Source organism: Kogia breviceps, chromosome 14, assembly GCF_026419965.1.
Source record: "Kogia breviceps isolate mKogBre1 chromosome 14, mKogBre1 haplotype 1, whole genome shotgun sequence".
Lineage (NCBI taxonomy): Eukaryota > Metazoa > Chordata > Mammalia > Artiodactyla > Physeteridae > Kogia > Kogia breviceps.
Window position 1 is genome coordinate 16098264 of NC_081323.1, and position 27994 is coordinate 16126257.

The following is a 27994-nucleotide window of genomic DNA, read 5'->3' on the forward strand; positions in this document are numbered from 1 at the left end:
CCTCATTCATTCCCACTCCTAGATCTAAGACCTAATTTTTTTTTTTTTTTTTTTTTTTTTTTTGCGGTACGCGGGCCTCTCACTGTTGTGGCCTCTCCCGTTGAGGAGCACAGGCTCCGGACGCGCAGCCTCAGCGGCCATGGCTCAGGGGCCCAGCCGCTCCGCGGCATGTGGGATCCTCCCGGACCGGGGCACGAACCCATGTCCCCTGCATCGGCAGGCGGACTCCCAACCACTGCACCACCAGGGAAGCCCCTAAGACCTAATTTAAATATGCTGAGGTAAAATGAAATCAGTCAATGCCCTTATATCAGGCACCAAGCACCTACAGTGTACTGAGTAACACACTCCCAACATCGGCGGTTTACCGTAAATAAACCTTGTCACAAGGCACTGAAAAGAGGTAAAAGCAAAGGGATTCTGAGGTCACAGAAGGGGCAACTGTCATTGTTCGCTGACTGGTATCTAACGATTGTTTACCATGTGCCTGACATTGTACAGACACCAGCCATGCTGTAATGATAATGACACAGCTCCTCAAGGAGCCCCCAGTCCTTTGGAGAAGCTTGGGCGAATAAAACGTTCCTATTCTCCAAATCTGAGAAAGGAAGACAGGCCATTCTTTGGCCATAGTCCCACAACAGGAACAAGTAACCACAAACCTTGTCTGACGCTCATCTCAATTGGTCAGTGACAGTTTTGTACCCACCCAGACTCTGAAAGTCAAGCGATCAATAACAGCCTCGCTCCAATAGCTACATGTCCACAGCTGGGGGTCAGCCTTTCCCAGAAGCTCCTGCTTCTGAAAGTACCCCCATCCCTGGACTCCATGCTTCCCCAAACCCTACAAAACTCAGCTCTTGCTTGATTTGGACAGACTAGCTTTGCAAAGTACAGCAATGACTTCAACATTTTGTTTCTGATATAAAACGATGGCCTCATCTTTGACAAATGTGACAATGGTAGGATAAAGTTATCACAGAGGAGTGAAAGAAGGGAGAAGGGCCTTTCAAGAGAAGTATCCTGAAAAGGATAACTTGGAAGCCCCATGATGGAGAACATATAGGAGTTGGTCAGGCAAAGAGCAGGGAACATGACACCTGAGGCTGCTGTGAGCACAGGCCAGTGGGCACCTACTCTATTCCAGACCTCATCCCAGAGCTGTGCCTGGTCATCTCACTGGAAAGGCCCAGAATTCCCAAGGCTGCATGACCAGCCCCATTGTAGACGTGAGCAAGGCAAGGCTCAGGGTGGTTGCGGAGCTTGCCCAAAGCTACCCAATCAGTTCCGAATCTGCCCTTGATGTCAGGCACCAAAGCAACAGTTGTTCTGTAGAAGCTGCTGTCCCTCCCCTCTGTACAGAGACACAGATCAAAGACCAAAGATGCACAGTCCTCAGCCTGGCCAGTTGCAGACACCAAGAGATATGCCTCATGGAGATCTAAAGAGGAAACAATCAAAGCAGCCTACACCGCTCCCGCCTGCCCCCACAGTGGGCCATGAGAACACTCGTTCCGCACAGATAAAACAGTTCAAAAGTATAGAGGCAGCAAACGTGGCAGCTGCACCCTGGGACCTGCCGAGAGTGCGGTTTTATGTGGAAGTCTCACAGAGAGATACACATCACAGCAGGGAGATCATGGGGGAGGGGCAGAGAGGCGGTGCGCAGAGGGAGCAGGACAGCGATAGGGCCTCAGGCTCCAACTCTGACCAGACCCCGTATGCTTAACTCCAGGCCCACCATCACTCAAAGAAGGATGACCGCACAGTGGTTACAAACGTGGGCTCTGGTGCCGAGCTGCCTGGGTCTAAATCTTGTGCTTGCTTTTCAAGCTGTGCAACTTTTTAACTAGGTTACTATGTCTCAGTTTCCTCATCCAGAAAATGGGCATGACTATCATTTGGATTAAATGAATTAATTTATGTGCTTAGAACTTTGCCTGGTACAGAGAAAGCACTCAAAATTGTTAGCTATTACTTATATTACTATTTAAACCTTACAACTACCCTAGAAGCTTGCTATAATTGCCTCCCTTCTGTAGCTGAAGAAACTGAGTGGGGCTTCATGCAAACCTGTAAGGTCCTAAGTGTGGGAAAAACCCCTATGCCTCCACCCACCATATGTAATTTGAAATAAAATTTGTAAATTAAAATCTTTTTAAGACAGTCCAACTAGGGGCTAATTTTTTCTACGATGATGACATTCGCGCTTTGTTCCTAAATGTCAGATATCAGTTTCTCTCCAAAAACAAGTTTTTCTCTTTATCAGTGCTTTGCCAGATGTGACGCACATTCTTATTCTGCCCACCAAGAAATCCAGAGCTCTGATTGAGGCCCAGAGAGGTTAGGGGATCTGCCCAAGGCCACACAGCCAAGACGTGCCCAAGCTGAGTCTGCAGTCCAGGCTGCTGGACGCCCAAAAGACCGCACTGGCTTCCCACCTCCACTGTTTCCAAGCTGTGCGAACCAGAGCAGGTAACCTCGTGACTCTGGGCCAGGGGCCTTGTCTACCAGGAAGGAGAGACAATGCCTCGGGCATGGTCTGCCAGAGGGGCTGGGGGTCTCGTGAGCGAGCCCAGTGTTGTAGCCACCGCAGGACCTGCTTCCCCACCGCTGACCAGAGCTGGCTTGGATGGTGCCACGTGTTTTATCAATTAAAAATATTGGAAGGTAATGTAAAAAGACAGTGATCAATACAACTTCAGTGGCAGAGTGCTACCAGGCACCTGGCTCCTCCAAGAAGTGGGAATCATTGCCCCCGTTTTATAGACAAGGAAGCAGGGCCTTCCCAGCTCGCTCTAACCATCCTCCTTCTAGACCTGGCCTGTCCAGCGTGGTGGCCATGGAGCACTTGGAATACGGCTGGTCCAAACTGAGAGGTGTTTACATGTAAAACACATACCAGGTCTCAAAGACTCAGAACAACAACAACAAAAGAATACAAAATGCCTCACTGGTATATTTATATTGATTACATGCTGAAATGATAACATTTTGGATAGATGGAGTTAACTAAAATATATTATTAAAATTAACTTCACCTGTTTCTTTTTACTTTTTAAAATGCGACTACTAAAGAATTTGAAATTATGTAAGTGGTTTGCATTATACATATGTCTATTGGACAGTGCTGGCAGAGATGCTGTCCCAGACACTATCTGCTCCAGACCCAGAATCTTGGAGATAGCAGTAGCTGAATCCAATTCTCCATGAGAGATATGGGGAAACTGAGGCCCACAGAGGGAGAGTGACGTTTAAGGCAAGCAGCTGGTACAGAAGCATTCATTCACTCAACAAATGTTAAGTTCTAAGTGCTGGGATACAGCAGAGGACAAAGCGTGGAGCCACACCCCACACCAGAGGTGACATGGTGATGATGCAGGTTTCCTTGCCCGGCCAATACACCTGGGGACCAGGGCAGCTGGACTTGCACCAATTCCTCAGTTCCCCGTTGTCACCTCAGATCACAGAGCTCAGAGACAGGAAGACATGGTGAAACTCCAGCTCCAACCCAGAGCAGATCCACCTCAAAGACCGATACTGAGCCCCCCAGCAGCTGCCAAGGGCAGGGTCTCTCAGAGGGCACAGCATGGCCTGGCAGGCCTGTGATTCTACCACTGGTGGCAGCTTACACACCGTCTGCATTACTGCAGGTTTATGGCAAAAATTATCCTCTCTCTCAGCTCCATTTAAAGCCATTTGGAGCTTGCTCCCATCCCCGATTATAAATCTAATTGCACATTCCAAACAGACAAGCACTCATTAAGCTTTAATTATGCACATGTTGTTTTCAACAAACATTTTCATTTGGCCGCTGTGAGGGGGAATGGTTCCAAGGGGGCTGCCAACGCGCTGCCTGTGGCTGGAAGGAGCTGGGGCCTGAGAAGTGGGTCAGGGTGCGGTCTGTCCAAGAGCAGGACCGGGACCCCATCAAATCAGACTGAGCAAGACTTTGATGGCCTTCCACCAGGCTTCTGCTGCTGGAGGTGCCAACGCGCATATTCTCAGCTGGTCCCACCTGCACCCCCAGTACGTCCGCGTCTCATCTAAGCTGGAGCCAGTGGGCCTCTCTAGGGTGGGGAAGGGTGACCCACACTCCCAGCTCTGAATGAGAAACCCTCCCCCATCAGGAGCTGTCCGCGCTCCCACCCCTCTCCCCCTGAACTGCAGCTGGCGCCATCTTTCTCCAGCACCTTCCATTCTTTCCTCTGTCCACTCATTTATTCCACAACGATGGACCAAGCACAGACTTGATCAGGCAGTGAGGGGCCAGTGGAGATCATGACAGATAAGCCCCCTGTTTGGTTCTGCCCAGGTCATTCTCCTTCAAGGTCCATCTCACCACTGGGGGAAAAGTCTAAATTCTTTACTGTAGCATTCAAAGCACTTAAAAACCTCCATCCTGCCAAACCTGACTGTCTAGGCTGGCCTCCCGTTCCTCTCTCACAGTCCTCCCCTGTTCTGCCTTTTCGAGATGTCCTGAGATCCTGGCACGGACCACACTCTCCCACACACCTTGGCCTCTGCGGCTCTGTACTCTCCACCTGAATCTCCCTTCTTGTTCTGTTCCTTGCGGTTAACTCCCAATCACTCCCGCGCTGTTCCCCTACAGGAAGCCATCGCTGATACCCACTCCTGGATCCAGCTGACCGCCCCTCCGCTTGGGGGAAGCTATGCAAGCATTTATTGGACCCTATAATGCTGTTACCAACTGCCACATGCCTGGCTCCTGAGACCAGACTGCCCCGCGATTTCCCCATAGCACCCTCTGCTCCAAGGGTGGGGAGGAGAGGTGTCCACTCACTGTGTGGCCTCGAGCAAGGTCTTCCTCTCTCTGGCCTCAATCTCCCCATTTGTACGTGGAACGGTTGAATGGGCGAGGCTCTCTGGGCCCTTTGTAGTTCAGTCAGTTTTAAGTTTTGTGGTTCGTTCAGCAGCTAGACCTTTCTCTTCCCACCTGAAGAGCGGTCCTGAAGCCACCGACGCATGTTCAGATGCTCAGCCAGGACCCTCGGAACAGAGGGAGCTCACCAAGCCACGTCTAGAGTGTATAAATGGTGCCCACCCAGAGACGGGGATCCGGGATCGCGGAGAACTCTGAGGCCACGCCTCCAAGAGCTCCTGGAAAAATGAGCAAGGAAAATAAGTGTGTGTTTTAAGATGGTTATCAAGGTCCATTCACATCTGATGGTTACCTGTTGTTTTAGGGCCGGTTCCCTGGAAACAGACTCAGAGTGAAACCTGCCAGTTCGAAGTTTGTTGGGGAGCAAAACAGCAGACCGAGGGAAGCAGGTGCGCAGAGGGCAAGTTGAACTGTGATGCAGTCCCAACAGAGGACTCAGCCTGTCCCAAGGAGACTCTGGGGCTGGGATGGCTCTGTAGAGATGTCCTAAATTGAGGCAGGAGCCACTGCATTCCCAAGCAGGCCAGCCATTGGGTCCAGGCTGGAGGAGAGTGACTGTGTGACCTTGGACAAGGTCCCTCCTTCCACTAAAGGCAATACCCAGAGACTCAGCTGCTAGTGGCAGCGGCCAACACTCTCCACAGCTGGAAGCATGAGTGTCTCAATCGGGGAGGGATCTGGGTGACTTACAACAGCATCCACTACAGCTATGATCATTTATTCATCTTAACTAACCTGTGCAACATTTACAGCCTGCTTACGATATGTCAGGCACTCGTTTAATCGATGTACGAGTTTTAACTCATATAATCCTTACAACAACCTACAAGATGAGTTACTGCTTCTAAGGCTCCCATTTTACAGATGAGGAAACTGAGGTCAAGTGAGGCTAAGCAGCTTGCCCAAGGCCACACAGCTAGTAAGTGGTGGAGTCGGGATTCAAACCCAGGATGTCCACCTCCAGAGCTGACGCTCTCACGATTGGGCTGTGCTACTTCCGTGGCCTTGCCCTGCTACTCACGAAGGCACAGAGCTATCCACCCGCGGCCTTCTGCCCAGAGGCTGGGCTGCGGTCAGAGGTCTAGAGCCTCAGGCTGCCCAGAGTGGCCAGTATTTGTGCTTGACAATTATCTATCATCCGAGCGGTTGGGAACAAGTCCCAAAACTGATCCTTGCCAAAGACAATTAACTAAAAGCCACATGAGTGTACATTGTGGGGACTGTGGCTTGGGGGAGTGAGTGTGACTGAGACAATGAGAAGCAGATGATTTGGAAGATATTTTCTCCCCAGTGCTACAAAACAAGCCCTCAATCATGCCACAAAGGGCTGGTATTGTTGGAAGGGAAATATGTCAACGACAGCGTTCAATCGTGGGGCGGTTAAAAAAAAAAAAAAGAAAGAAAGAAAGGAAAAGAAAAAAAAAATCTTTTGAAATCGTAATTTGACCTAGAAAGGTTTTCTAGGTCACCTGAACTTGACACTTATGCCTCTAACCCCAAAACCTAACACAGACAAAGTACCAAGTTCACTTCCTTCTGTTGGTACCAGATAACACAGGAAATGATATTTGTAAACACTGCTACTATATTTTTTAGCGCTGTATTGAAATCAGCCCTTGGACTTGGGAGCTGAGAGAGCACTGGAGCAGACCAGTTTTGGAAGCTTAGGCTCTGCACTTAGCTGCTGTGTGGCTGTGTGGCCATGTGGCTGGGACAGGAACCTCACCTCTCTGATTCTCAGATGCCTCGCCTGTAAGATGGGAATGGGACTGGCAGGGCTGTGCGTGCCTCCTGTCAGTGTGCGGGCACACCGAGGTGCCCTAGAGAGGCTGGATTCCCCTACTGCCCCTGCCATTTGCCTAGGCTGTGGTCCACTCCTCTGTTCTCCACTACGGAAGCCCAACACCCTAGGTCTGGGCTCTCCCTGGGGACCCTGCAGCACAGAAGGCAGGAGGGCAGTTAGGACCTCTGGGTCTGGACCTTCTTCCCGGACACACACACACAGAGAGAGAGAGAGAGAGAGAGAGAGAAAGAGAGAGAGCGCAAACCCCACTCCAAGGCAGAGCACATGCCAATGAGTTCTTCAAATTCATCTTCACTGCCGAGCCACCCAGTTTAAGATAAATTATAGAACCTCAGGGCTGACAGGCTCTTAGATTCCTTCCCATTATCCCACTGGGGAAACGGAGGCCAGGGCTGGTAGACAGCCCCCCCAGTGACTGGCCACAGCATGCCAACGGTTAAAACCACCACAGTACTGGGGTCCCCAAGCCTGTGCCTCCAGAAGATAACAAAGACCAGTTACCCTCAAAATCCAAGATGGTGGCAGCATCCCCACCTTTCCCAATCCCTGATCTGAGAATCTATGATGTAACTGGCCATGTGCCAGGCTCTGAAGGTACCAGGGACACAGAAACGATCCCCAGGGAAGCTTGGGGTCCAGAGGCAGTACAGACACCAGCACCAAAGACAGCTGGGGTGATGAGGCATTAAGTAGAGATAGGCCAGGTGAGACAGTTGATACACACCTGCCAGGTAGAGGGGCCAGAGTGATCAGAGAGCTGGGAGGCGAGGCAGCTGGATGAGAAAACTGGTGTGTGTGTGTGTGTGTGTGTGTGTGTGTGTGTGTGTGTGTAGGTGTGAGGTGGGCTATAGTGCAGAGTGCATGAGAAGACTCAATAGTCACTGAAAAACAACAGTGAGAGTTTGAAGCAATATTCCTAACAGAAGAGTAATTGGGGAGGTGTCATCTAGTTTGGCCAGAGATAAAACATTCTGTGAAGCAACAGTTAAATAATTAAAGCAGTGGGGCAGGGATGTCAACAGAGAACTTTAAATCAATGAAACAGAAGAGAAGGTAGAGAATTAGACCCAACTCTGTGCGGAAACACATTATGGTTAAGGAGGGCACTTACTCTATGCCAGGCATCACATGACGTGATTTACTTAAGATATTTCACTCAATCTTTGCAATGAGCCTACAAGGGAGATGCTACGACCCCCTTTTACAGAGGAGAAAAGCTCGATGTAAGCAGCGTGCTCAAAGGTTACACGGCTAGAAAGGGGCAAAGCCAGAATCTTAACTCTGCAAGCTCCTGCCCATAACAACTACTCTATTTTGTCTCTCCTTTCGGAAACAAAGAGACAAAGACCAATTATTTCATAAACAGAATGGGGATAACAGGGTTATCCTGTTCCTACTTAGGAACACTGGACTAGATACCCATTGCAAGCCACCTACCAAAATGTACTCTAAACGGATTCAAGAGTTAAGTCTAAAAAGTCATGTTATAGGGAAATATCAGAAAACAGAGCAGAATGTTTATCAGATCTCCGGCGGCAGGATAACTTCCTCAGCCCTTGAAGCAATCAGGGAGGAAGGGAGATTGACAGATTCAAATATATACACATTAATATCTTCTGTAGAAGGAAGCATAATAAAACCAAAATGAAAAGGACATCGGACTAAGAAAATATCAGCACTAACTATGAGACAGTTAATAAATACGATGCAGAAACGGCTCAGTCAAATTAAAGAGAGCAAGATGCCGACAGACGAAAAGACACAGGACACAAACAGGAAAGTCACACAGGAGGCAATCTACCAAGAGACAAATACACAGGAAAAAATGTACCCTTGATTCTATGAAAATGGAAGAAATGTACATGAAACACACCAACTATAATGAAACTGGGATACTTCCCACCATTGCTGACATGGAAAAGTTTCCAGCCTTCTGGAAAGGAATATGGCAGCCACCACCAGACAGATAGCCAGCCAGAAGCAGGGTAGATGAGTACCCAAGACCCCTGCCTGCTGCCTCAAGAGTCACCCCCTCACCACACTGCCCATTTGTCTCGAGTCCACCCAGTCTTGGCTGAAACAGCTTTCTGTTCCGAGTGCTGGGGATGGTACCAGTGATGGACAAGATACAGTCTTTGTCCTCCTGAGCATCTGGTGCAGTGAAGAGGACAGGACCAGGAATTATAAGTGGGTGATAAGTGCACTGGGAGCCAGAGTTCATGGGAGCCTAGAGACTTCTCAGAGGAGAAGATTGGCTTCTAAGCCAACCTACCTGCAGACTGAGCAGAATTAGCCAGGTGAGGGAGAAGGCACCAGATGGACAGGACAGGCAGGCTGGTGGGAACAGCATTTTCCAAGGACAGAGGGCTGGAGAGGAGGACCCACTTACTTAGGGGAGGCAGTGAGAGCTGAGCTGCAAAGTCAAATAGGACCTTATCACAATGGGGCTTTTCAGGGCTACACATGGTGGGGGTGGAGGGTTGAGACCGAAGCCCAGATTGTGGGCTGCATTTTAGAAACTGGCTTCTTAGCTTCAGGTGAAGAATGGATGGGGGAAAGTTAAGACTGGAGCCTGTCTAGGAAGCCAGGCAGAAGCTTCTGTGATGATCCAGGGGTGCAGCCCAGAAGCAGGACTCTGAGCAGGGAAGAAACACTTGCTAAAGCAATAATAAGTAAAAGAGTGTGGCAGTGATTCAAAAATGGAAATTTATATTGATGGTTAGAAAGGGAAGCAGGGTTGAAGCCAGAATAAAACCACGACAGTTTCCAGTATATTTTCCAAAATTCGGAACTAAGAGTCTCAGAGATGAATGAAAACTGCCAAGAGCAAGGGATCACCCAAGAGTCAGAAAGGGGGTGACTCACACAGTTTGCAAACCCTAATTTCCTCTCCTTGGTCACACACTTCCTTCTGATTTCTTTTTCTGATGATTCATAAGAAAAAAAAAAATTTCCCCTTTTAAATTCAAACCAGAAATGCTTGAGCACCGGAGCTTACCCTGCCCAAGCCTTAACCTTGGCCCCTCAGCCAACAAAACCCAACTTAACCCCAGGTGACTAAAAAGACACTGGCTCTAAGAAACCAAGAGGAAACGATGTTTCTGGCTCTGCCACGGCTGTCAAAGGCCCTTGTGGACCCTCCCAGACCCCAGGAGGGTCTTCAGCAGCAACTCACACACCCAGGTCCACAGCCCCTTAGCCAGAACCCAGGGAGTTTCAGAATTCAGAATCTGTTTGGATTTCATAAAAATGAGAAAGTGAAGATTCCACAAATTAGGTAGTAGCCTCTGTGGGGTCTGGGACAACACCTGCAGTTAAAACACATTCAGATTTCTGCAGTGAATCCTATGAATGTTCACACAAGAGGGCTAAGTGAAACTTATATCTGCTAGTTTAGATCAGGCTTGGGGGCTGAATGAGTTTGCAGCATATTTACAAGATAACTGCTGGTTGCAGAGCCTTTTGGGTTTCAGATGAGGGAGTTTAGACCTGAATCAAGCGCTGGGCACACATGTGCTAGGCCCTTGTTGGGACACTGTCCCTCTGTATGCCCATTTTACAGATGAGGAAACTGAGGCTCAGAAACATAAATGAAACTGCCCAAGGTCTCACAGCTAAGAGATGACTCAGCTGACATCTTTCCACAGGTACACATGGATCCACCAGGCTGCCGAAATGCCAGGCAGAGCATTTACCATTACAGGGAATGCGGGCAGCACTAGGAGCCGGTCAAGACCAGGTGCAACAGGAATTGGGTCCCTGCAAGGTGTCTGTCTCCTCAGGCAAGCCGTCCCCACAGGCCCAGAGCTCCCTGAATCCACCACAGACATGGTCCTAGCCCCCAAAGGCCTCAGAGTCCCCTGGTGGAGGCAGGTGACAAACAAACACACAAAAGTGTCTACGATTGTGACAAATGCTGTGAAGCAAACAGAGTGCAGAGATAGAAGATGGAGAGAAACACAGAGTACTTGAAAAGGTCTCTCTCTCGAGGTGACAGTTGAACTGAGGGAGCCCTGAAGGAGGAGAAGGGCCCTGCCACGTAATAAGTGGGGGGTGTGTGTGTGCAGCAAATGCAAAGTCCCTGGGGTCAGCCGGCAGAAAGCTCTGGCCATGAGGGGAGGCATAATGTGGCTGGAACACGGTAAGCAGAGGGGCAGGAGCAAGGATGAGATCAGAGCAGTCGGCAGGGGCCAAAGCTTGTGGGGCCCTGGGGTCGTGGTGGGGACTTGGATTTTATCTCAAATGGGAAGCCACTGCAGAGTTTTTGCAGAGAAGCAACGTGCTCTGATTTCTATTTTAAAAGATGACTCAGGCTGCCACATGGAAGACGGATTCCATAAGACTCCATTCTCTGAGTCTCAGTTTGCTCATCTATACAATGGGTTCACGAGAAACCTTGTGAAAAGCATAACCAAGGGCTGTCTGGCAGACAATTGACTCTTGGAAAGTAGAAGAGCAAAGCCTGGGTTTTCCCACCTAACCACAAACCAGGAGAACCCAGTTCTAAATCATCCATACACAAGTCCCTCCTCCACTCAAAATCCCTTAAAGGCTCCCCACAGTACTCAGGATAAAGACTCAACTCTTTCCCTTGGTCCTGAGGTCCTGCTTGGCCTGGCTCCTGATTTCTCCAGTGCCATCCCTCACCATCTCCCACTGGACCTCTACTCTGCTGCCAACTCAACAACTCGCAGAATATGCCAAGGTCTCCGTTCCACTGGCATTACTTAGTCTCCCCCTCCTTCCTACAACCATTGATGAGCACTTACCCCGGGCCAGCCCTGTCCCGAACATTGAGAGGCTCAAAAAGTGGCTGAGGGCGTGTGTGCATATACATGGAACAAGGATCCAAAATACCCATCCTGACCCTCTTCTCACTGCTGGGCTGGTTCTTATCCCCTCTCTCATGCATCCACTTCCCGAAGGAATATTTATTGAGTATGTGCTTGGTGCCAGATACTATTCCAGGCCCCTGAGACACAGCAGTGACCAAAGATCCTCAGAGCTTCCCTTTTGCACTGGAGACAGAAAATAAACGATAAACGTCGTAAGTCATTTACTTAGTATGTTGGACGGTTCTAAGTCTTGTATGGAAAGAAGCAAAGGTCGGGCAGGTGAGATGAATCAGGAGTGGTGAGGTGGAAGGTATGCGAGTTTAAACAGGGTGGTCACCGTGGGCCTCGCTGAGAAAGTGACAGTCGAGCAAAGACTGGAAGCAGGTGAGGGAGTGAGCCAGGCAGGGAGGTGGGGGAGAAACAGCCCGTGCAAAGGCCCTAAGGTGGGGAGTATGCCGGTGGGGACCACTAAGGTGGGGGGAGAGGAGGAGCATCCAGAGAGGTAACAGGGGATAGAGTGTACCCCACAGATGGCACTGAGATTACCCCTCCCCAGAGAGAGGAAGGCAGCACTTTTTCCGCCTGCTTTATCTGATGCTGCGGTTGGAGGAGCGGGCAAGGGCAGGCGTGAGGGCTGCATAGCTCGAGCACATCCGAGGAGCCACATGGGGCCCCAGAGCAGCTGACATCCGCTCGGCCTGTGGCTTCTTCCTGTGGCTTCTGCATCTCAGGTTGGCCCCGACGGCTGCTACTGTTTGCTCCTGTTTGGGGTTCGATGCAGGGCTCCTCTGTGTATGGGATTGGGGGCTGCTCTGGGCCTGGCCCCTCTAGGCTTGCTCTGCTCGGAGAAATGGGGAGTGGCCATTGAAATGTTCCAAGTGCCTTTGGGGACACTTATTGTCCAGCAAGTGGGAAAGAAGAGGGAATTTGTTATAGGTGTCATCTTGTCAATCCTCTTTTTTTTTTTTTTTTTTGTGGTATGCGGGCCTCACTGTTGTGGCCTCTCCCGTTGCGGAGCACAGGCTCCGGACGCGCAGGCTCAGCGGCCATGGCTCACGGGCCCAGCCGCTCCGTGGCATGTGGGATCCTCCCGGACCGGGGCACGAACCCGTGTCCCCTGCATCGGCAGGCGGACTCCCAACCACTGCGCCACCAGGGAAGCCCTTGTCAATCCTCTTGACCCTCCAAGCTCAGAGAGGTTGGGGCTTTCCGAGGTCACACAGCCAAATCAAACCACAGGCTGAGGATTCTGATCCAGTCAGTCTAGGTCTGAAGGCTGTTAATTTGCAAAGGCTTCTTCGCATTTACTATCTAAAGTAATGTTTCCCAAGCAGATAGTCTGTGCTATCCAACCTTCCAGAAGGCATGAGGATAAAGGTGCATCATATATGGCTTCAGTCCCCTCCGAGCATCACAGCACGGATGGGAAGGGCACAGAGAAGGGGCCCCTGGCTCAGTCTGTTGGGGGTGGGATGAGGTGGCAATCAGAGAAGGCTTCTAGAAAGCAGTGATGCCACAACTCTGTCTGCAAGAATAAGCAGCAGCTCGAGGGGTAGAGAAAACATATTCTGGACAAAAGGGTCTGGGTGTACAAAACCGACAAGCATGATAGTTTGCTTAGCAGGGGAGGGGCTTTAGGCAGCAGCAGGGCAGTGATTCTGCCCAGGAGGGAGGAGACAGAGGCTAGCTCTGACTGCAAAACCTGAGATCCGACAGGTGCCCCCGCCCCCAAGCAGGCCTATGAAGGATTCTGGAACAGATCCAGTGGGTACAAGTGACCAAGGCTTCAAGCAGGGGATTGGTTCCCGGAGATCCTGCTGGGGGCTGTGAGCAGAGCAGATTCTAAGAGGGAAGGCGGAGGCAGGGAGGCCTGAGTAGAGGCTCCAGTGTCACCCAACCACAGGTAAGAGTGAAGCAGGGAGACGTGGTTGAAGACACAGCCAGCAGGGAGTACGGCAGAGAGAGGGGTCAGGGATGACTTAAGACAAGGAGTGGACAGTCATCATGTTTACCAAGATGGGCGTGATGGGGGAGGGCGAGTCTGGGGCTGGGGGCACGTGAACCGAGATAAGGACCGTTTAGAGCCACCGTCTCCTTCAGATGAACACTCTGGGGTGAGGACATGCAAATCAAAGCTGCCTTTCTACACTATTCCCCCATCCTTAAGGGGCATCTGTTCCCCTGGCCCTAACTGCTCTGCATAGCGAGTTAAGACCCGCAGAAGGTAAGAACGTTGCCGCAAGTCTCACGGCCAGAAATCACGAGAGCGAAGCCAGCCCACCCAGGCCCCCAATTCCCATTCCAATGCCCATCTCCACAGACACCCGACAGCGGGGGAGCCCACACACCCTCCCTGGAAAATGTCACCGCAGGGTCTGGGAGAAGCTGGGGAATCCATTCCCCGTCTATGATAGCTCAGGACTTCGTTTGCTGTTGTTCACACATGTGAACATTTGCCAGGCCTCCTGGCTAGACAGAGACGGCGACTCCTGGGCAGCCCTCGGGCCCCTGAGGCAATCACAGTGGGTGCCACGGGGACAGCCCAGCTGTGACCAAGCCGCCTCCTCGGGAAACCCTGCATCCCTGCTTCTGCTCCCAATTTCATTAATTACTGGTTTGTGGATGCACGAGGCAGTGGGGAAAGAATCGTTATGGCTGCCACTAACGATGGGAAGGAAATTAATTTCAAACATGCAGTTCATCCTCCTCTGGAGGGTCCCCACACAACCCTGATTTCCAACAAGGAGTAAAACAGTAGGGGCTGCTGGGACCAGCCTGAATTATTTCTCTGAAGGAATCAGAGACCCAAAAAGGTGAAGAACTTGCCCTAGATCACAAAGCAATTACAACAGCAGGGTACATACTTGCAACTGCGGTTTCCCACTCCCTGGGCACCTTCCTTCTTTCTGTAAATATTCAGTGGGTGCCTGCCGTGTGCCACACCCTGTCAAAGGCTCTGCAGGGTCCCTTCCTCAAGAGAGATGAGTATTTTTATTTACTGAGCACCAACAAAGTGTTTGATAGATCTTGTTTAATCCTCCTAACAATCCATCATTTTGTAGGAGAGGAAACTCTGGCTCAGAGAGGTAAGGTGACCTGCCGGAGATCACACAGCGAGCACAGAGTAGAGCCAGGACTCAAAGCCAAGTCTTTTTTTTTTTTTTTTTTTTTTTAACATCTTTATTAGAGTATAACTGTTTTACAATAGTGTGTTAGTTTCTCCTTTACAACAAAGTGAATCAGTTATACATATACATATGTTCCCATAGCTCTTCCCTCTTGCGTCGCCCTCCCTCCCACCCTCCCTATCCCACCCCTCTAGGTGGTCACAGAGCACAGAGGTGATCTCCCTGTGCTATGCAGCTGCTTCCCACTAGCTATCCACCCTACATTTGGTAGTGTATATATGTCCCTGCCACTCTCTCAGTTGGTCACAGCTTACCCTTAAACCTGGGTTCAGCTTCTGTCCTCCAGGTTCGGGAGATGTGCGGGGATGGGGGTGGGGGGGGTGATACTCCAGCCACACCCTCCCTTCCAACACCACTCCCTCCCCTCTCTTCCAAGGCCTTTCTCCCTGACCCAGCGCTCTCAGCAAACACTGGTTTACTAGCCGGCTTTTGTCTTGAGATCCCAGTTGTATTATACAACGCTGGTGACTGGTATTCAGTAAGCCGTTCAGGAAGTGTTAAAAATTAGAGTCAGTTCTGTTTCAAGACAGCGAGTAAGCCCCTGTCATTTACTCCTCTCCCTGTCAAGAGCCCATGGATGTGACCAGAGACAGAGAAATTCTTATCAGTCAGGGCTGCAAAGCGGACTGAGGCCGTGCGTTCAAGCTCCCTAAGAAGAGAACCAGAACACAGAGCCTCTGGCTACAAGCACAAGGGGAGAGCTCCCCAGGTCATACACAGATACGCTCACACACACACACACACAAAAAATCATCACCATACAGAAAAGCAGGTATCAGTGTCCCCATTTTATGGATGAGGAGACTGAGACTTGCCAGGCTCAAAAAGCTTGCCCAGTGTCACAGATTGTATTTGAGGCAGAGCTGAGATTTGCAACCGGTACCTAACCCAGCCCCTGGTACACAGCGGGCACTCAGTAGCTATTTCCTCAATGGCTGGCTGGCTCCAAAGCCTTCCCAGCAGACTGGGGGCCTGTGACTGCCTGCTTTTAGACCCAGTGCGCAGAAACTGGAGATCACACACGGGGCACAGAAGCTCCTGTTTCTTGGTCTCCCTCAGTTGACATGGGATATTCCGAGCCAGGGAAAGCAGGCCTGAGAGAGTGGCGTGCCTTCCATTTCTGGGACACACGTGCATGCAGCCAGATTTGCAACAATGACTATGACGGTGCTGAATCGGCACCAGAAGAGGTCAGGCCTCCCACTCTCTCTCGGCTCAGTTGGGAGTTGGGTGCAGCCCTGTCAACTGTAACAAGCCCCACCCCCAACTCAGCCAACTCCCATCACAAAGACTGTCTCCCCAGGGACGGCGGGAAAAATGCCATGAGTGTTGTGTTTCTGCATTCAAAATCCCTGTCACCTATGATGCGTGTGTGTTTGCCCTTAAATCTGTGACAATGTCCTTTCTCATTTTGTGCTGTCCTTTCTTCTACAAAAGGAGGGCAACTGGAGATCCCAACTGGTTATCTTTTCAATATCATTAATGGAGAAAAGGAAAAGGTGGCACTCGCCAATCGGGAGAGGAATTTTTGATTCCACAAACTCCAAAATCCAATGGAAGAGGCAGCTCAAACTTTGTTCCTGGTGATGTCCCCAGCTACTTCTCACCCCTCCTGCCTTGAAAGGCCCTTCCCACCCCTCATCCCAGGTATCTTCTGGGCTCCTACCATGCCATGAGCCAGCTCCATCCTTGTTTCAATCTGAGTTAGCCAGACACCCCCCCACCGCCGCCACCACATCACACCTGGTCGGGTCCACTGCAGGGCATGTTAAATGGATGTATGAATGAGCGAACAAATGCTTTCTGAGCATCTGGACACCAAGACCTGCTCTTCAGGGGCTGGTACCAGCCAATTCCAGAATTTCTTTTCAAGAAGGAGCTGCCAACTGCAGGCCTCCTGGACCTTCCAAAGTATCTTCATTCTACAATGTGACGGACACCTGTCCAGGTCCCCGCCTGCCCCCACCCAGACACTGTCTGTCTTCACCCTGCAGCGCCAGCCTGACTACTTCCACCCCAGGAGGCAGAGAGCACCCGCTGCTTACCTTCTGCTGAAACACACCTGCAATGCACCAGCGTCTTGTAAGTAGAAGGAACCCGAGTCTCATTCCACAGAAGCCCCAGCAGTGAAAGAACGCACCCGCGACAGCCTCTGTGCGATTCTGCTGCATAATCAGCAGAGAAAGAGAAAAAAATGCCAGAAATAGCAAGCTTTATAAGCCCTCCTGACAACTCTTGGTCCTCTATTGGCTGGAGGCCCGGTACCCCAACCCCCCATCCCATTCCTGTAAGGTGAAACGGAAAAACCTGTTATTTAACCTCTTTTATCAAAATCCATCTTCTATCCCAATTTGGGCCTGTGTGTTCAGAGCTCCTGGTGGCGGTCTCCACGCCAGGTCTCAGGCTGCAGAAGGGGAGGCAGCTCAGCTCTGCATTATTTGTGGCTTAAGGGCCTTCCCAACTGCCCTGGGAGCGGGTGTTGGACCAGAAGGGCTTTAGGAAGGCACTTTGGCAGCACCTGTGTGAAACCTGCGAGTCATTTCATTTGGCAATTAGACTTCTGAGCATCCATCCTGCAGAAAGATTGGTACCTGCACGCACCATGCTCACTGATGTTGCTCGTTACAGAGAAGAATTAGAGGCAAGCTAAACGTCTAAAACGGGGTCAGCCTGAATCGACTGAAGTATATCCGTTCTGTGGAATATGATAGAATGAGCAAGGTCTATAGGTGCTGACTTAGAACCGGCTGGGAGCAAGTCAAGGACATGATCCCATTTTTATAAAAACCATAATTATGTGTGTGTTTGGATATGCGCTGTAAAAGATGCCAAACTGTTAATAGTGGTTACCCTTGGGAATAGGAGAAGGAGGTATTTTCAGCTGCTGCTTTTCTCTTTCTTGTTTCATTTTTTTTTTTCTTTTCCACAAGCATGTACTACATTTGTAGTTTAAAACAAAAACATAAGAGCCTCCCTGGTTCCTTTCCCACTCCTCTGAAGCCAGTAAGCCAAGGGCCAAGGTCACCCACCACAAGGCTGGATCAGGTCTGGGACAGTGCTGGCCCAAAGCTCTATGGCTCCCCTGGCAGTCTCATTAGCTTTCACACAAACCCAGCTAAATTAGGGCTCCGTGAAGAAGGTGGACTTTGGAATAAGACAGAACTGAGTTTGAATTCTTGCTCTGCCTGCTGGAACAGTTAACTTCCCTGAGCCTCAGTTTCTTCATCTATAAAATGGGGAGATAGTACCTGTTAAGTACCATGTACTATGCTGGGTGCTATTAAGCCAATTTTAATCTTTTGGACATTTCAGAAACATCAGAGGCTGCTGAGGAAGCATCAGAGAGCTGAGGGCATCTAGAACTCAGTGAGAGGAGTTCTGGGGGGTTGCCCCACTTATAACAATAATAAACTAAGCGACAGAGAGAAGGGCCTGGGGAACGGCAAATGCCACATGATAAAGGGGGTTGCTGCCCAGCGTGACAGTATGAGGAAGGATTGAGGGGATTAGAAAAGGCTCCAAAGGGAGTTCCCTGACAGTCCAGTGGTTAGGACTTTGTGCTTCCACTGCAGGGGAAATGGGTTCGATCCCTGATCAGGGAACTAAGATCCCACGTGCTGTGCGGCGCAGCCAAAAAAAAAAAAAAAAAAAAAATTAATTAATTTAAAAGAAAGAAAGAAAGAAAAGGCTCCAGAGAGGAAGAAGTCTTGCTTGTGCCTCTGCACCTTTCTCATGCTGTTCCCTCTGCATAAAATGCCTTTGCCCAGATCTTCACAAAACCCTGGCATCCTGCTCAAGCTCTCCTTCCTCCCCAGAGAGGGGGGTCCACTGACTCACCCACACCTGAATTATTTGCTTTGTAGCACACTCCTCCAGCCGATGGCTTCTGGTGGCTTGTTTTGATGGTTTTTATTTCTACGTTTATTGCTCATCTTCCTCCCTAGGCTGTGAGCTCCTTGATGGCCGGGACCACCTGTCTTGTTCAACTCTGGGTCCCAGCTCCTAGCGCAGGAACTGACTCGCTACTAGTAAACAGAAAGTACACACAATCTGTAGATGCAAGGCCAAGATCCATGCACATGAAGTTTGTCCGAAGGACAGGGAGATGCAGGTTTTGCACTGTGATAGAAAGGGATGAAAATTTCAGACATACTGAAGATTTGGAAATGCACACACACAAAGCTGGAAGGGTGCAGGAGGAAACCATCCATGAATACTCATATACGCTTAAGATGGGAAAGGATTTTCTAGGCCCAAATCTGTACGAACAAGGAGGTTGATTTCTTCACTGCAACATTATTTGTGAGGACATGGAAATGACAACAAAATCCACTGAGAGGGGATTGGTTAAATAAGTCACAGGTCTCTGTACAGAGGAATACTAGGCACCTATGAAATGATCAGCATTTACTGCTATGGAAAGAAGCTCATGTTGTTTGTTGAATGTTAAAACTCGCTCACTGGAAAGCAGAGATGCTGATAAAAGGTGTAACTGATCGGCACACAGACAGTGTGAAGGCAAAACTCCTTCAATTATCATTTATGTATTCATTCACTCACCAATCATTTTCTGTTCCCTCTGTCTACTTCCCACGCCATGCAGGGCGGGGTTCCCGACACCAGGGCAATGTGTGAGCAGGACACTGTCTGTGTCCTCAAAAGACATCCCAGCTCATGCATGTAGTGAGACAGTATGATGGAAGGAAGACGGTGCTCACAGCTAAGGGCCCCAGGGTCATGGGCTGAGCGAGGACTTCACGGAAAACGTGTCATTTGAGCTGGGATTTGAAGGAGGGGCAGAGTCTGGGTGAACAGAGAAGGGAGGAAAAGCATGTCAGAGATGGGACAACACAGGACAAATGCAGGAAGTCCCCACATTCTCCATCAAACACTTACTGAACTCCACCATGTGCGGGGGGGGAAGGGAGGCTGAGTCTGAGGACAGAAGATTCTGGATGTACTGGAAGGAGGAATTCTGGGGTGTAACCACGTTGTCCTCAGTGTGCGGTGACAGGGCAGCGTCCCAACGTGACTGACTCACCGTGAGAGTCCCAGCCCCACGGGGCACACGGGGCCGTGGCAGGAGAGTCCACCTGGCAGGCTGGGTACCCTGCAGCCGCCTGCAGGTGAACCTGCAGAGCGTGGGTTCCAGAAGGAGAGCTCTTCCCTTTGCACTGAGTACTTGGCCAAGCAGCATGGGGTGGCGGGGGTCCCAGCTCTACAGACCCTCCGCTCAGCTCCCCCTGGGGTAGAACCAGGGAGGGGCCCCTGCACCTTGACAGAACTCAGCATTTTTTAGCTTTATTTTTATTTTTCGAATTTGGAGGCAGCTCCATGGTTATGGTTCAAAACAAAGAGAGATGACTCAGCTTCCTGTGGCAGGGCTGCAGCCTTTTGGAAAAGGTATTTCTGTTCTAATGCTTCTCTCTTCTCGGCCCTCCAGGCAGCTCATCCAGGCTGCCTTGTTTTCTTTGATGGTCAAGTGTTCCCACAATGAGGCCACGGACAACTGCCAGCCTCTGCAGGCCAGAGTGCTGAGTTTGAATCCCGGCCCTGACCCTTGCTCGCTGAGAGGACCTGGACAAAATTAAACCCTCTCCGAGCCTGCATTTACTGAAGAATTCCTTGCAGGATCTCTGTACAAAGCAGTGGTCTCCTATGGAAAGGGTCCAGTCCGGTGCCTGGCACAAAAGAGGTGGACAATAAATATCACTGTTAATAACAACAGCCACCTGTGCTGAGGTCCTACTGTGCCTGCCTTATCTCATTGAAGCCTCACACCTGCCTAGCCCAAGTTCCCATTTTGCAGACGAGGAAACTGAGGTTCAAAGCAATGAGTTGACTTGAACTGCCATCTTCCCATTCCTGAGAGTCAGGGCCCACATCCCAAGTCAACTGAGAACTGAATCTGTACAAGCCTTTCCTTTCCATCTGACTCTCTCAGCCAAGCACACACCGGCCCCTCACTGTCTTTATCTGCAATATGGGGACATTATTCTGAGGTTGTCGAAATACTCTAGCCAAAGCTTAATAAAAATAATTCCACGAAGGGCTCAGAAACGTTCAATAATAGCCTTCAATAGCCCTCCTCTAAGACTAGGAGTCAACAAAATCTGAGCGCGCCACGTGCAACATCCCAAGGAGAGGCGAGGACCTGTTAGGAACACCCCTTCACAAGTGTAGAGAAAACTGGAAAGCTGAGAAAGAGGTGTGAGTTCACGCAAATAAAAAGAAGAGGACTTTAAAACGACCCACCATTCAAACGGCCACCCTGCACCGCGACATTAACACGGGATCTCTCAAACCTTTGTCCTGGAACTAATGTAAAAAACGAATCTGGTGCAGGTGAACACAAGGTAACCCAAGACAGCCAAAACCCAAGTTTCCATCCCCCTTCCCCTGCATCACCCCAATGCGTATGCTGACAGAGCAACCTGAATAGTAACTGACTAATTTTTAGCCCTGTGATTACCAGGGTTGATTTCCATGGAACCTTCTTTTCACAGCACCAAGAACCTCTCACGGGTAGTAATTGCCAAGCTCAATTTTAGCTCTGTCGTACCCAACCATCAGTGCTAACTAAGGTGGCTGCTCCCACACCAGGTAAGCTGGTAATGAAGTTCGCTTCCCTGCTTAATCTCACAATATTGTGATGCCGCCATCAGCACCTGGAAGTGCTGAGAAGCTACAAAGCTTCTTCGAGATGAAACCAATCTCGCCCCAGGGAAGTGACTGAAGCCATTTGCACCTCTAAGGTGCCCTGTCTGGATCCTCAAGCTCACTGGGATGTCGTGGTTGCTTAACCCCACGTGCTTCCTCGCTGGAAACGCTGATCATCAAGGGGCCACGTCGCCCTGCCTCCCTCCATCCTCTGCAACTGCCTCCCGTTTCCCTCTCTCCCTCCTCACAGCCCTCCCAGCATTTGAACTCCAACTCACGTCTGACTGCACAGCCGGTCTCACCAAATGGGTCCTTGCTGGTCCTCCAACCCCACCGTGTGTGCTCACCTGCGGGGCTTATGCACCACGCCACGTGCCAGCCTCAATTTGTCAAAGTGCCCATTGGCCTTGGCATATGTCCTATTATTAAACAGCTTCCACTCCCCGTACACATAACCTTCCCCCTGACTGGGTTCTGACAGCAGAACTGCACTCTGAGCACAGCTGGTTTTGTTTGGGCTGACTCTGTGCTGACTTAAACTTTTGCCCCCAAATTCACAGGCACCAGCTATGATGGGGCAGAGGGCTGGGAACTCTGCCCTCTGGGTGCCCACTGCACGCCAGAAATGCACAGATACATATGCCCACAATCAGTCAGGCAGACAGAGGAGCAGGGTCTCATCCCCCCATTTTACATTTGGGGAAACTGAGCTCTGAGAACATCCATGAAGCTGGTGAGAGGGAGGGATTTCTTTTAGTTCCAAATACCAGTTAAGGCTGTGCTTCCCGTGAGGAGCTGCCAAGCATCTTCCATTTGGATAAAGAAATCCTGGAGTAAATCTATTTCCCTTTTCACTTGTTCACCAGGAAGCCCACAACCAGATGTGCAGGCCAATTTCAATAACTATAGAGCCCAAGGCCAACATATCTGTTTTCATTTTCCACCTGGAATTTGTTCTATGTTATATTTTCCTTGGCTCTCATTTTTTTAATGTATTGTCTATACTTTTATATCTTCGTGTGTGTTCTTGTGAATGAATGACCAAAAGCCAGACACGGAGTGGTTAAGTGGGTGTTCCAAGGTCACAAAGCCAGCCCAGGGGTCTGTCTACCCAGGTACCCTCCACACTGACCCCATCTCCTGCCTCCTGTCCCCAATCAAAAAGCTAACCGTGTCTGAGCATCTGCTTCCTGCCGAGCACGACAGGTCCTGCCACATTCACCCTAACTTCCCAGCAACTCCAAGAGGTAACACTAGTAATAGCACATACTCTGTCCCAGGTACTGTTTCCCGTGTTTACAAATATCGGCCCTCATGATGACCCCATTAGGTAGGTGCTATTATTAATCCCATCTTACAGAGGCATGAATTGAGAGGTTGGGTAACTTACTAGATGTGCACAGCTAGTAAGTGTCCCAGACAGGATTGGAACTAAGGTTCTGGGCTCTATCGTCCATGCTCACTGCCATGAGGCTGTCGACCGAGTCAACAAGTCTCTCATTTTACAGATAAGAGACAAGGGGTTCCCCAAGCTTGGCTCTGACTGTCCAGTCTGGATGGCTGCAGACACAGAGGGAGAAGCCAGGGGTTCCAGAAAACCCCTTTCCCAACTTCCAGCCAAGAAAAGGCCATGCTTCCAGAAGTCAGGGCATAAGTTCTGACTTCTTCTCCTACCAGAGATGCAAAAGGAGGCTGCCAGGCAGAAACACAAGGACTGGAAAACCTTCCCAGTCTCCAAGACCTACTCAGCTGCCTCTCCGCCACCACCCTGGACCCCTCTGTGCTAGGGGCAGGCATCACAGGCTCCCCACACACGGGGCTGATAAACTCCCGCTGCCTTGCCACACTGGTGGCTGAGCGCCCAATTCAGCCACATGCAGTGTGGAAATGAGTTGTGAAGCACGAAGACCCAGGTTCGAATCCCAGCATTGCCACTCAGTAGCTGTGAACCCTGGGTGAGGGTGAGCCTCTCTGTCCACTGGGGTATTAATGTCACCACCTCGCTGCACATCTGGGGAGACTGGCAGAGCCTACTGGGGCCCTGCCCTCCCTCCTAGGGTAGCTTTGCCACCATGTTGGCGCCCACCCCCAGCATCATCCTGGCAAATCCTTCCAAGGGATCAATCTGCAGATGACAGAGGGGTGGGGAGGGCAGGGAGGTTTGCTCCAACTTATTTCATTCAAGACATGCTTTCTGCAACAAGACGGAAAAATAAAATTAAATAATAAAACTTGAGGTTGACTAGAAACCCAAAATCAGGACTGATTTTTCCAGAACTTCTCAGTCCTACCTCAGACAGGGAGGGAGGGCCAAGAAGGTCCCTGGGGGTTACCGCACCCCCGGGGGACATCTGTGACAGGCCCTCCTCCTGGCCATCGGCAGCAGGATGGGCTGCTGGCCCACATGATGCATACTGGTTGCCATGGTTTCTGTTTATTCTGGGAAAGACAGCTTCCCTGACATCCAGGCCTGGTAAAGACGAGTGTTTGCTGCACTCAGACTGTGTAGTCACCAAGGTCCCTTGCCCTGTCCTTGGCTGCACACAGACAAGAGCCTTCATGCACAGAAGCAAAGGCACTAACGTTAACTCAGCCCCACTGGCACCTCCTCTCCCGACCCAGGGTGGATGGGACCAGGCCCCCTTTTCCGATGAGAAAACCAAGGCTTGGCGCCGGGCAGTGACCTGCCCAGAGTTTCATGGTGATGTCAGCGAGAAGCAGGGATTCAAACCTGGATTTGTCTGACTTGTCCCATTTTTCCAACTGTGTGCTGGCTCATTTATGATCATTACTCTGTCTCCCAGGGAGCTCAGGCCTTTTCCCAAAACTGTACCTCCTGATATGCCTTGAGAGAACCTGTCAGATGCTTGGGGACATCAAAGGCAGCTCATGGGAGTAAGCAGGGAATTCCCCAAGGGGACCCAACACTCATGTCCCCACCCCAGATCTGACCACATCATTCTCTGTTCATGGTTCAAAGACTGCTGGCCAACAGAACTAAATCTAAGCCCCTTACTTAATCCAGTGCCCCCCTGCCCCTGCAGTTTTATGCATCTGACCCTTTCCTCACTGTCTCCTTGCCCTTTCCAATGCTCAAATCCCTCCTCTTCCACAAAGACTTCCTGGGTGCCCACGTGAGCTTCAATCTCTTCCTCCTCCCAGAGACCGCCAAGCCCAGCTGCCCCTGTGAGCGAGCCACCCATGGAAAAGTCTATCCCTACCTCCCTCCTGAGACTGGGTCACATGGAGGCTGCTCAGGGGACAGCTGTGAACCATAAGTTCCTTTCTCAGCCCAAACCAGCTGACACTCAAAGGGAACTGGCACTTCACGGGATGCTCAAACGTGCCAGGTCCCTCCCTCCACAGGGCCTTTGCACATGCTATTCTGGCTATCCAGTGTCCCTATTACCTAGCAACTCCCGGTCTTCCTACAGGTCTCAGTTTAAGGGTCAAGAAAGTCCTTCCTGACCCTCTCTGTTACCCACAGCACTTGTGCAGCTCTCCTAATCACACTTGTCATGTTCACATTATGTGTTTCGTTATGTGATTATGTGTTTGCTAGACTAGAGGCCACATAAGTGTAACACTAGGTTTGTCTTGTGCTAGAGTCCCTGCCACAGCACCTGGTGCACAGCAGGGGCTTGATAAATGTTTGTGGTCTGAAAGAGACAGGGGAGCTGTGGTGGATTAAAAACATGACCACAGGTCCTCCGGTTTCTGCATACTCACTCTCTGTGTTGTGATGTTGCACTTCCTCTCATCTAGAGCCGGAGTCTGTTTCCTCACGCCTTGAAGCCAGGCTTAGCCATGTGACTTTATCTGGCCAACGAGACAGCAGTAAATGCGCCTCAACCAAAGGCCTGAAAAGCTCTTGTGCACTGGGGTGAGCTCTCTCGCTGCGCTGGGAACCCCGGAGCACCAGGTGAGCAAGCCCGAGCTAGCCTGCTGGAGGATGAGAGGCTCTGGGAAGAGCTGACCCAACAATCAGCCCCCAGCCAGCAGCCTGCCAAGTGCCACACACACACAGGGGTGAAGCCATCCTCTATCACCAAACTGTCAGCTCACTGGCCAACTGACCAGAGATGCAGGACAGAGCCCAGCAGAGGCCAGCACAGCACAGAAAGCCCTCCAGCCAACCCACAGATTATAAGTAAATAAAATGGTGGTTGTTTTAAAGCACTAATTTTGGGTGACTTGTTACACAGCAAGCGATAACTGATACAGGAGCTAACAAAAGAGTATGGGCCATGATACACTCACAGTCAAAGAGCATAGGTCTGATCTATACAGCAACAAGTTGAGAACAACAAAATCTTCTTGGGAGGTGGAAAGCAGATGGGGGGTGAAGGTCAAGCCCCTGGGTTTGAGCCCTGCTGGCCTATGACTCTGGCTTGAGCTTGGACAAGATGGGCACTGCCTCTGTGCCTAGGTCTGCCTGTCTCTTCAGTGAGAATGACACATCCTATGCCAGATTTCCCCAGGAGGGGTGATCTGAGTCTAAACAGGGAGCGTATGTGAAAGGGCATCCCAAAGGAAGCTAAAGATTCTTTGTACATGGGAGGACACATGCTGCAGAACAAAGATCATGACTTCAGAGCAGACAGATTCTGGTTCTTGATCTACTCTGTTACTAACAGGTGAGTGACCTTAGGCAAGTTTCTCAACCTCTCTGAGCTTCAGGTGTCACCTGACACACATCACCTGTCAGGTGTCAGGTGTCTGTGACATGGTAACAATACATAACGTGAAGGGCTATTGTGAGGGTTAAATAAGACAGTATACATAAGACACCGAACACAGTGCCTGGCACACAGGAGTTCAATAAATAGTAGCTCCTCCTCCGTCCCCACCCCCACTCTGCTGGCACCTCTCACTGCCATCTTAACCCCACAACCCTGCGTGGCAGTAAGAGTTTCCATGTTTGAAATCAGCATCTTGTGCCAGGTGCCAAGTTGTGACTGTGGCTTACATAACATGAGAGACAGAGAGACAGAGCTTTACTTGAAGGATAAGAGGGAAAGAGCTGGATGTTGCCAGCTCTGACTGGGGGAGAAAACTCAGGCCTTGGGGAAGAGCCGGGAGAAGCACAGAGATGATTCAGAACTGAGTCCTCGCCCTAAAGGTTGACGCACCCCAAGGCCACATCTGTCTTCATCCAGGATGGTTATCTGTGGTCCTTCCTCCATTCACCTCCAAGGCACCAGCACGCAGCCTGGCAGTGACCTCTCAGGAAGGACAGAGGCAGGAAGGTGGGCTAGGGAGCTCAGCCTGACACAAAGTCCTCAGTTCTCAAACTGTGGTCCACTGACTAGCAGCTCAGCGTCACCTGGACCTTGTAAGAAATGCACAGTCTCTGACGCCACCCAGATCTACTGAATCAGAATCTGCATTTTAACAAGACCCTTACATGATTCCCATGCGAGTTAGAATTTGAGAAGCACTGGCTTAAGAGAGCCAGTTATCCCATTGTGGGGATCATCCAACCAACATGGTATTAACCAAATCTGCCCATCTGTTTCGGCAATCATATAGCTAACACGTGTGTTACCCAGCCCTGGCCATCGATGATGGAAGTGAGCCGACCAGTGAAGACATAACCATCCCAACCACCAGCTGTGCCATCTCCACGCTCCATGCTCTGGGTGGATGTGAGTTCCAGTGTTACCAAGGTAGAAGCTCCGTGTCCTTCTGATTCGAGCTCCGGTCCCACACACTTTACACGGTCACCAGAATTCTGTTTCTCTTTGATGCCCCGGGAACCAGTCCCAGTGTTTGCATTAGGCAGTTAGAGTGTCTGCCTCTACTGCCTTCTTGAAGGGACCCCAAACCCCAGCACCAGACAGGTAGGAAAGGTTCTCCAAGGGCACCTTTGGAGAAGATGTTACAAAGAGGGACAGATTCCCCAGGGCCTTGGAGGATGAAGGGAGGGGAAGCAAGGCCACTGATGCCTCTGCCTTGGAAGAAGAAGGTTCCTGACCTGCCCTGAGTTAGAAACTCCTCTTCGGAGGCCCCACTCTAGCCCACCCCAGGGAATGAGCCCCTTCAGAGTCCCTCCAAGGGGATGCCTGTGACCTTTGCAAAACGAAATGCAATAACCAAGTCCTATGTGCCGAGCAGACCCCAGGGCCAGCCACAGAGGCTGCAATAATCCAGCCGGGTGTTTGGACAGGAGGAGCCCTGCAAAGCTCCATCATCTCGGCCTGTTGCCTGAGAAGGGAAGCGGTTCACCTTTTGCTAATCACCCTAATTCATTTTTTATTACTAACTTTCCTGTTTCCTATTTGCCGTCTCATTGAAGATATTACCAAAGGCATTTAAACAGCATCAGACCTACCACAATGGCAAACATAACTCTTTTTATTGAAATCTGCATTAATATACATATAATTCCCTGATCACAAAGACCTCACGGTCCGCATGCTAGACTCCCAAGTGAAGGTGGGTTTGGCAAGAGGCATATACACAATTGAAGGTTTTTCAAAAGACAATCAACTCTGCCAGGAGGGTGCGATAAGATGGGTGCTTTGGGGACTTCCCTGGTGGTGCAGTGGTTAAAAATCCGTGCTTCCACTGCAGGGGGCACGGGTTCAATCCCTGGTCAGGG

At 50.5% G+C, this 27994-nt stretch overlaps 1 protein-coding gene across 7 annotated transcripts in view; it reads right to left on the bottom strand.

Annotated features, from left to right (window-relative positions):
• The window catches only part of TOX2 (TOX high mobility group box family member 2), a 135375-nt gene that overhangs the window by 88336 nt on the left and 19045 nt on the right, over nucleotides 1-27994 (bottom strand). For 2 of the 7 annotated variants that reach the window (XM_067012658.1, XM_067012655.1), the window contains exon 1: nucleotides 16776-16901. The exons of 4 other annotated variants lie outside the window; for them this stretch is intronic. In XM_067012658.1, the coding sequence (XP_066868759.1) occupies nucleotides 16776-16901 (126 nt within the window). Of the gene's footprint in view, nucleotides 1-16775; nucleotides 16902-27994 lie in introns of those variants that run through there. One more of the 7 variants, XM_067012657.1, reaches the window with a different exon arrangement.